Source organism: Chaetura pelagica, unplaced genomic scaffold (genome assembly GCF_000747805.2).
Source record: "Chaetura pelagica isolate M959 unplaced genomic scaffold, ChaPel_1.0 scaffold346, whole genome shotgun sequence".
NCBI classification, from domain to species: Eukaryota; Metazoa; Chordata; class Aves; order Apodiformes; family Apodidae; genus Chaetura; species Chaetura pelagica.
The window spans coordinates 2,185,169-2,195,535 of record NW_009953797.1 but is presented as its reverse complement, the minus strand read 5'-3'; the positions used below and the strand labels follow the sequence as shown (position 1 = coordinate 2,195,535).

The 10,367-nt window shown below is 36.4% G+C and overlaps 1 protein-coding gene across 1 annotated transcript in view; it reads left to right on the top strand.

Annotated features, from left to right (window-relative positions):
• WAPAL (wings apart-like homolog (Drosophila)) overlaps positions 1–10,367 on the top strand; it is a 64,064-nt gene that overhangs the window by 34,851 nt on the left and 18,846 nt on the right. The window contains exons 4-7 of the mRNA XM_010001118.1: positions 4,384–4,479; positions 7,570–7,722; positions 7,972–8,108; positions 10,119–10,230. Of these exons, the coding sequence (XP_009999420.1) occupies positions 4,384–4,479; positions 7,570–7,722; positions 7,972–8,108; positions 10,119–10,230 (498 nt within the window). The remainder of the gene's footprint in view (positions 1–4,383; positions 4,480–7,569; positions 7,723–7,971; positions 8,109–10,118; positions 10,231–10,367) is intronic.

The following is a 10,367-nucleotide window of genomic DNA, read 5'->3' as shown; positions in this document are numbered from 1 at the left end:
TTTTCTTTTGTCATTGTCTTCTGCCTCAAAAAGAATTCCTGCCTGCAAATACCTTCTGTCCTTAGTGTTTTGCTGGTGTTTTCAGCATGACTCATGTCGCTGGCTCTTACTTGCAGTTATTCTTATGTCTGAGTGGCAGGCATTGCTGCAGCACCATGTGCAGAGTGCCAGCTCTTGAAAATTTCAGTTTGGAGACTATCAGGGATGGGAGGTTAAGTGTGACCCACAGCTTATACCATTTGGAGGTCATCTTACGAATCTGACAGGCCTGTGCATTTTGCAAAATCCTTGGCATTAGTTGTGGTTTTGCATCCCAGTTCATTCCCCAGAATCACATGCCATGTCCCACAGGATAACACACTTCATACCTTCAGTGGAATATTTGCACTCTCCAATACCTATCTGTGTATAAGCAGCTGTCAGTTCCATACAAATGAAAAAAGGAAACTTCTGCTATTCAGTAGAAGCTCTTACAGCTGATTAATATTGCAGAACTTATTTACTTTAAGAACACAGAATTCAAAGGAGTGATATACTTCCACTTTCATCTATTCTAAGTTAAGCTTGAGAGGAGGAATTCTTCAAGAAAAGCCTGCATTATTTGAATAATTGCAAGGTTGTCTTGTCTTTCAGAGAAAGTAAGTCAGTTTCTTAAATGACGGCTGGCTATATATAAGTGTTAATTCCTGAGGGAAGCTTATCACAAGTAGAATTAAAAAAAACCCTAACAAAAAAAATCCCAAACAAACCCCTCTGCTTTTGTGACCAAGCCCTTCTGATAAGTCTTTTTTCACCAGCATTCATTTGATCTTTGATTCTTTTCTTGGCTTCAGTTCTCTCATACAGTAATGAAAGCAAGTCTACACAGTGCTTACTGATTGCTGAATATTGATGCTGTTTCTTTTTAATTGTTTTGAACGTTCATTTTCGTTTTGTGTTTCAAGGAATAACCTGAAGGTTGCTTCAAGAGGTGCTTGTAAAGGAGGGATGTATTTGCCATGTCAATGTGAGTTGTAAAATAGGCTCCAAAGTCTCTGTGTAACGTGTTAGAAATTATTAAGACATATTTCTTCGGAAAATAGGTTGGATTTTTGCAGGTGTGTTTGGGCTGTGTGCAATCAGTGTAAGACAGGATACTGGACCAGACACTGGAGATGCTGAGGAGCAGTGTCTAATGTCTGATGAAATATTACTGAGAAGGCATGGAACCACCAGCAAAATAAGTATGATCTAAAAATGGAAGGTATTACAAGGGATAGAGGTTAAAACTAACCTTCCACAGACAGGTATTTGAAGTTTAAAATAATTACCATTTTCAGTTACAGTTTAGGCTCTGTTACAAGAAAGCTATTAAATTAAGACAGCCCCTCATTTCTCAGAGCAGGCATTTATTGGTGTCATTACTTGGTTTTTCACATAAAATGCAACTTTCTTCTATATTGCAATGGTAGTGCCGCAGCGGGCTGTGAAGTGCCTTGTCACAAAACACTTCCGGATGCCTTAGCTTTTGATTTAGTAAGAGTTGAAGTAAAGTCAGAGGAAAAAAGCCCATTTTTTGGTGATTAAATAAAAAGGATGCCATTTCTGACTCGGGAAGCCTCTGAGTCCTAGGTATTAAGAAGAAGTTGTCTTCATCTGTTTGCCCTGTTGAACTCTTTCCTGTGCATCAGCTGTTGCTCTGTGCTGAAGGAAACACATTGATGCTGTGTGGACCTTTTGATTATGGTGGCACAGCTGTTTATATGCTTTGTTCTCACTCCATATCGAAGCACTGAACTTGATCCTCTGTCATCTGTGTTTCCTATGCATGTGTATGCAACAAAGCTGCTAAATTTTGAAAATCCAAGGCTACAGACAATTCTGTTGGCAAGGGCTTGTTCCAACTGCTGCCTCCCAGGTTAAGACGAACTTGAACACTGACACGACTCTTCTCCCCCTACTCCTGACAAGGTCTGTGTTTGATTCTTCAGTGTGCAAAGGCCTGAAGAAAAAGGGAAGAGAGGTTTTCTCTCCTGGGGCAGCAGTGTGGTGTGCTCTTCCCTTGAACCTCATAAACACAGGAGTCCTGCAGCAGCAGCAGGGCCTGGCTTATTGTATGCCCTGTTGTTTCTGCATCGAGCAATGAGAATGGCATGACTGCAGGATGCTGGTGTGTGGGTTCCCTCTCACTGCTGGATGTGACCAGCCTGACACTGCTGTCACAGAGACCTGAAGGGCTCTTGTGCAGCATGTAGCTCCCAGACAGGAAATTTAGGAATATTAATATTTATATTGTTTAAGTAGGCTAGAGTACTATGAGACTACAAGTGAGATTTGGGACTACCGTTGATGAATATACTATGCTAATGGGACTTCTGGCAGGGGTAATGCAGTACAGTGCTATGAGAATTGAAGCTTAAATTCTACAAAATTTAAGCTTCCCTGCAGGGTTAAACAGAATTATGCAGTCAACTGAAACTGATACCAAATATATGGTTTACTTTCATGCTATTTACTTGATAGAGTGCATTGTTTTCTTGAATTATCTCATATATGAAGATATAGCACCCAGAAACTTACTTACCCTCTTTCTTCCCAATCTTGAGTATACACTGAGATAATTTGTGGAACAGTTGCAAGTAGGTAAAGAAAAAAAGTGTATCTAGAAAATAGTGGTTTTTTACCTTTACAGATATTTGTGAAACATTGTATCTTTTGTTATTAAAATACCATCTTAGAAAGTTGTCTTTGCTCTGTGTATTGCAAACATGGAGTCAGTTTCCTGGGAAGAATTTGCTACTCAGAAATGTGTAGGAAAAAAGAGTTAACTTTTTAACCATTTTGTCAGATAACCTTTTTCAAGTAAGAATTTGTATGGCACCACCTTCCTATTTGTGGACAGAGATGTCCTCTCATAACTATTGCAGTATGAACTTAAAACTGGTTTCTCAGTTGAAGTTTTTGAGTTTAGTGAGATTATCAGGAATTTGAGCAAGTTAGTGCTTCTTACTTGGGAAAGTTAGAAATTATCAAAACCCTTGTTTGGCTGTTCCTTCGTGTGGCTGTGGTGGCTGCATGTAACTTTTGATACCCATCACCTGAACAAGTATTTTTTTTAAAGCACTTGCTTGGAAAATAGGTAAAACCATTTCAACAATGTCTGTTGTCTACTTACTGCTGAATAGTACATGAGCACTGCTTTAAATAATCAAAAACCAAGTAGGGTTCTTATGGCCACATCAAAGCTCACTGTAGGAAGGAAAGAGGCTTTTCTCTTGTCTGGAAATGAAAATAATTTAGTGTTTGACAGTTCTTTTGGGCTCTGAAAATTTAGAGCTGAAATTTTAATTCTGCTAATATTCTTTTAAGTTTTGTTAGTCTGGACTTTCTCTTCTTGCAAAGAATGGAAGGATGCAGCACAGTAGAGTTTTTACAATGGTACAGGAAGTGTTGACTTATAAAATCTACTTGCCGTCTTTTCACATGCCAAAACCTTGCTACACTTAATAGAATGGTATTCAATCCATAGCTGGTACTGCTAGGTTTGCTCTGCATGCCACCTCTGTGGGCTGTACTTGAGCCAGTATCTGTTTTAAATATTTGATACATGATATTTTGACAATTTTTTTAGTGTCTAACTTTTTTTTTAATGTATTTTTTTGCCATGTTTAAAATGCTATATAATTGTGTGTGAGGAGGTCTGTAGTGGCACCATTTACACAATATATGGCATTTTGGAAAATTTTGGAAATTGTAATGGTATATTAGTCTGGAATATTATTATGTGATTAGATTGGTAAACTCAAATGCTAGAAATATAATTGTTTTTACTTTCTCTAAGAATTATTTCCCAAAAATTCAAGGGACAATCAATTTTGATGCACTTTGATTTGCTTTGATGCATTTTTGAGCAGGAAGGAAAAAAAGGCTTCTTAATTTATTAATATGGATTAAAGCATTTCATTTGAGTGTTTTTTTCTTCCTTCAGGCATCAGTCTGTAAGAATTCCAGATTTTGATTGTACTCTAGTCATACTTTCCACTGACATGGTGTTTGCTAACATGTTTTTTGCCATAGCTGTCTGGTTTTGCCTGTAGGAAGGCTGCAGACCCTTTGCCTTTGAATCAATTTTAAAAGTAGAAAAACTGAAGAATTCTTGAAATGCATATGTATCATGTCTTTTGCCATTGGAATGGATCTGTATGTCTTCAAAACCATCAGGTCCTTTGAAGTCTTTGAGATTTTCTGATAAATACAATATTGAGAGCTTCTGTTGCTGAGAAAACAGAAGGGAGAAAATGAAGCTCACTTGCCTTGTTTAGCTACATTATTCTACATGAATTTTGAAATATATGCTGACTACTGGTAGATTTGCTTAAAAAATAACCTTTTTTTATCTTTCAGTCTCCCACAAAAGCTGTATATAATGCTAGGCACTGGAACCAACCAGAATCAGAGGCTCTGCCAGCACCACCAGTTTTGAAAACTCCCAGTGTCCCAGTAAGTAGACTGTTTTTTTCTCAAATTCAGTAAATTTCCTTTTTAAGATTCATTGACAATTTTTTGAAACGCAAGTTCTTAATACCTGGTAATGTCACAGTAATTCAGAATGAAATCTGCTTTGTGATGTGAGCCATTGAATACTTGATAGGAGATAAATTGTCAGTGGAAATATTCTAGAATGGGATCTTCCATATAATTTCAATCTGCAGATTAAGAAAAGTTCCCTAATCTACTGAAGTTAAGTTTCCTAGCAGTGAACTCCATTTTGTCTTCTGTGAGAACCCCTATGATTAACTTGCTAATGCCCATAGAAATCAGCAAGCTGCGGGTCAAAAAGGAAACACTTCAAAGACATCCCATTTATTTTTCCTTTCTAATGGAGTAAATTATTTTGATTTCCTTACTTAAGTTTTTAGGAACTATGAAAGAAACAAGATTTTATGTATAAAGACAGAAATGCTAATGCAAACATAGCATGTCTACAAAAAGTAGACAAGAGGTGAAAACAGTTCTTAAGTAACTTGATTGTTCAAAAATCAGTGATTGTTCTGAGGCTTAAAGTAATAGCTTTTTAACTCTTTTGAGACCCCAGAGTGTTGGTCTTACTACGTACTGTTAGTTGTTGCTGATTACACCTAATTGTTGCTGATTATCCTAAGAGCATTGTACATTGTCAGTAAACTCATTTTGTTTGGTTCCTTGCTTTCAGTACTTGTCTGAGAATAGAAAAATCATAAAGTAGATACTCTTGCAGTGATAAGTCTTCAGCTTTTGTCATCAGTTTGGGTTTTGTTGGTTTGTTTTTTAATTCCACCTGTGTGTTTTTTGTGTTAGTAGCTCCTTATTGATTTATGGTTGGTTTTGGTTGCATCCTCACAGTATTATGAACAGCCTTTCTTCAGCGTTAACTGAACTGCCAGGAAAATGCAGATGACTTATTTAAAAATAACCATTACCACTAGTGTTTGAGGAGGGAACAGAAATTTCAGTCCTGGGTTTCTCCTAAACCCTTTCTTGATTTAAATGAGGTGCACTTGAACTGAAGCTTTTGTTGCTTACTGAATCTTTGTATTGGTACTGATTATTTTTTAATTACTCCTATAGGTAACTTCAAGTCAGATTTTGTCTCAAGTCTTCTCAGACAGACTTTGAATATGTCCTCTTCAGGCTAGGAATATGTCTGGATCATTCATGTTCAGACAAGCCATTTGTCTTCCACAAACTTTCACTTTGTAACTGGAACCATCAAAATATTAATTCAGGAATGTGGCAGAGGTTTGGCTGAACGAACCAGTTAGGGGAATATGTTTGTATCTGCTCCTCCTGTTATGATGTACATCTGAAGTTACTTCAGTCACTTTATTTCACCTTGATTTATGTGTTTATGATTAACATTTAAGAGTTAGAAGATAAATGAGCCTCAGTCTAAATGTTCAGCGGTAATCCTTGTGCAGATGATCCTGCCTCTAATTTCTGTAGAAATTTGTTACCTGAAGATCTGGATCAATCTGTCTTAGGTTTATGATCAGACACCCATAGCATGGAGGCTGCTTATGCTAAGTACTGTTTCCTTATGGCCTCCCCAAACTGGCTTGGAGTTTGCTTTGAAGGGGAGGCCATTAAACAAGACTTGGATGAAATACTTCGATCTTCACAGACTGATAAGATCAGTGTCTTCCAGTATGTGCTTTACATCAACTTTACCAGGTGATTTATTAGCATTTGCCACTGGAGCCTAAGTGAGCAAATACTGAAGTGCTGTACAGTGGTAGAGGCAGCATGTAAAGAATACTGGATCAATATAGCAGGTTGTTCTGACTTGTGTTTTAATTTTGACTGTTAATGTACAATGCACAAGAGGCTTTAGCTGAAAATATCCCTTAAAGTGAGGAATAGTTTTCTTATGAAAGTTGCATTCTCTATGCCTGCATGTTAACTCTACTTTCTTCAGTCATGCTTAAAAAAACATTCTGATTTGTAAATTAAACATTGAGGGTGAGTAAATGACCACTGCCATTGGCACTTGTACATTTACAATTTGGAATTTCAAGGTCTGTATGCCTTGTTTTCTGTGGTTTATCATAACATCTGAATTTGTGCCAAAGTAATCTGAAGACAAGCTGGCACTTAAGCTTTATAGTAGACTTAAACTAATACTAAAGAGTAGGTTAAGCAGAAACCTGTAATACTTGCCTGAGATGGCTGGATAGTTGTCAGTAGTTATTCTTAAAGACCTAACATCCAAGTTCTGTACTACTTATTGAAAGGTAGTAGAGAATAGGTTTTGCTGTATTTCATGCTATATTAGGTTGTTCCTAAAATATTACCACAAATATGAGTAAGTGTATGGAGAATACCATAACTTTACAAGAACATGCTCCACTGTTTGAGGTATGCACCATGCTTCTCATTTTTCTGTGTGACAGTTTTTTAGTGTGCTGCAGATGTTACACACTGGTAGTCTTCTACCTACAGACAAAATGCAGTTTGGAATACCAGGTTGGAGAGCTTGATTTTCAGGTAGCTACACGCTGAGTACAGCAGTGAGGTAGCCTCCAGTAACTAGAGATGAGAACAGTGGGCACAGTTTTTCAGTTCAAGCTGTGTTGAGACAGTGATTGCTCGATGCTATGCTTGTGTCCAGACCACTGTTCTTAATGATGGGTCAGTATAGCAGCCAACTCAGTCCTGGAAGCTCCAGTGTAAGGGGGTGAGGTACTTGTAAGTATCAAGGAATAATTGCTTCTAATATCTGAACTTGCTTGGTTTACTTACCCTAAAGCATAAGGAACCAGCATAAAGGACTTTTTGTTTATTTTTTTTAGTTTCAGAATTCCACTGGAGCTTTCCTGAGTACTTAGAACTGGGTTTTGTATTTAAAAATGCATTTAATTTCTGACATAATTTATTTTTTAAGAATAGGCACATTATCACACAGCTTAGGTACAACTTGGTAGTGTAGGGCAAGGACTAAATAGTCCCAAAATGTGAATTGGACAATTGCACACCTGTACTGTTTCCTGATGTATTTAGTGTATGTTTGCATGCTCAAAACATCTGCCCATTTTAGCACTTTCTTATTAATAGGTAAGGCTATCTTCAAAGGAGGCAATTCATAAAGATGATGGAGTTTTTAAGGCTCCTGCACCACCTCCCAAAGTGATAAAAACTGTGACAATACCTACTCAGCCCTATCAAGAGATAGTAACTGCATTGAAATGTAGGAAAGAAGACAAAGAAGTAAGTATTCTTAACACTTATTTTTAAGATAAAGAATTATTGGTAATCCTGAGTACTGAAGGAACAGTGTCAAAATGAAATTTGACTTTCTTATTAAAGATAATATTTTTATATAAGTAGTTGAATGACCTTCATTAACTTGTAATGTTTCCTTGCACTCAAAACTGAATAAATGTTAAACTGTACTTGTTAAGGTTATAGTAAATCTCAAGAGCAACTTACCTAGGTCAAAATATTTGTCTCTTCCAGTTATACACTGTTGTTCAGCATGTAAAGCACTTCAATGATGTGGTGGAATTTGGTGAAAATCAAGAGTTCACAGATGATATTGAATACTTGCTAAGTGGATTGAAGAGCAATCAGCCCCTAAACACACGTTGCCTTAGGTAAGATATCTTAATACAAAACACTGAACTTAAATTGAAAAGCAATGTTGAAATAAATCAGTATTAATCCATGAAGTGTCCATGCTTTAAGATGTTGTTTAAGTAGCTATCTGGCACTTCTGCTTAGAAGAATAAAATTTGAAATCTTCAAGATGATATGTTGTGAATAATCAAAAGTAGCATGAGCAGGAAAATGAAATACGAAACGCTGTCGTAAGAGACATCTTCAACACACTTGCTATAAACTAGTTACAGTTCCATACCTTGCTATAGATTAAAAATATTGTCTGATAACTTTTTTGTTTAGTGCAACCTTCTCTGCAATGTCTGCTCTGTTTTTAATGCAGAATTCAATTCCAAAATAAAATGCTTAAGACTAGAAAGTTCGCTGGTTCTAATCTAGAACTAATGTAATACTGAGATACTATTTGTCTCCAACTTCCTGTTCTTTATTCTCTGTTGAGAAATAACATAGCTAGCATGCACTTGGAAGTATTGTGGCCTCAATATTTGTTGAAAGTTTCCCTAAGTTGTCTTCAACTACTCATTATACTCTAACGTTAACGTTACACATTATTGCAGTGTTAGCATCAGAAGTGTTAGTGTTGCTTTGAAAAAGTTTGACTTAGTATTTGTTTCCATTCCCTGGGCATAAAGTAATGAGAATGATGTTCTCTAACCGTGTAAGAATCTTTCTTTTAATATATTCTTTAAGTTTTCCTTTCTGTTTAGCAAAACTAAAATGCTAGGGAAGGAAAAACCTGAATCCAGAGAGACAGGTGATGAGGACACTTGAGATTTGACTGTGAGAAGAAGCTTTATAAACTTTTTAGAGCTATTTAAAAAAATGTTCATGTTCCTCAAAAACTATCAATGAATATAGTTGCTGGAATATAAGCACAAGAAATGTATTAACCAATTTGTAGATTATGATAAGAGTAAATTACTACCATAACAACAGTTGGAGTGTTTTTCATATTGAGTGCACTTAGTTTGCTCATATGGCAAGCTTCCTAAGATCTTAAACTGACCTTTATACTTTCTGAATTTATGTAATGGCATGTAACTTGCGTAAACACCATAAACATTTTTTCTTTCAGTTAAGAAATTAAAATAATTTTTTCCAAAGGAAGTCAGTGTGTAAGGATAGGAATAAACGTAAAAGAATCAGAAACTGATAGGTAAGCTCTAGCTGGCATTGTTGGGATTGGAGACTTATACTTTAAACGCCATTCCCTATGAATCTTGCTAACAAGATTCCTGGAAGTCATGGAAGACTTGATTGCAGAATCACTCCCACATTAATCCACTTCTAAAAGTAATGTATTTTCCAGCACAGCCCAACCTATAGACTATTAAAAATGACAGAGAGTTTGCTAATAAAACCAAGGGAAGACTTCTATTTTTAAAATAGAACTGTTAAGCTGATCACTGATTAGTCTAATGTATTTTTCAGATCTTTTCTGAAATCTGTAGTGTTTCCATCAACCATAAATGTAGCAAGAAATATTTAAGATGTTATTTGTTGGTTTTGTTCTTTTTTTAAATACTGTCAGTCATAAGGAGAACTAATCAGCCAATTAGATAACTGTTAGGTAGCAGTGGAAGCGCACATTTATACTTTCAGCTAATGCTCTGATCCATTATAAGCTCTCTGGTGCCTCTGAATCAGAGCTTTGGGCTTAGTTCCTGAACATTTTACTTTCAATTTAACTATTGGAAATTATTTAAACTTTTGTTTGAAAGAAACAAATTCAGGGCACCCATTCCAAACATGTTTCTAACCAACCTTAAAATAAAGCAGATACAGTTTGGTGCTGGTAGGCAACTGCCGAGTAAAATGCAGCTCTCTTCACCAGTTACCAAGTTGATTTATACAAATTGTAGAAGAAAAATCCTGGCAGATTTTGTCAGGGTCTGAGGTATATGGTCAATCACATTTTGTAGACTTATCTGCTATTTCTGTAAATGTTTTCATTTTGGTGCTAATCCAGAATTAATTTTCTGTAGTGTAATCAGCTTGGCGACAAAGTGCGCCATGCCCAGCTTCCGAATGCACCTGAGAGCCCATGGGATGGTCGCCATGGTTTTCAAAACACTGGATGATTCTCAACACCATCAGGTATGGATGGATTGTGTGTTACATTAAAGTTTGATGATACCTGTCTACTTTGTATGAATTTTGTGTACACGTAATTCCAGGCCAAGCATCCAGTGTAGTGTGCACCTGGGATCAGTGGCTTCTTTTTAGAAATCTGT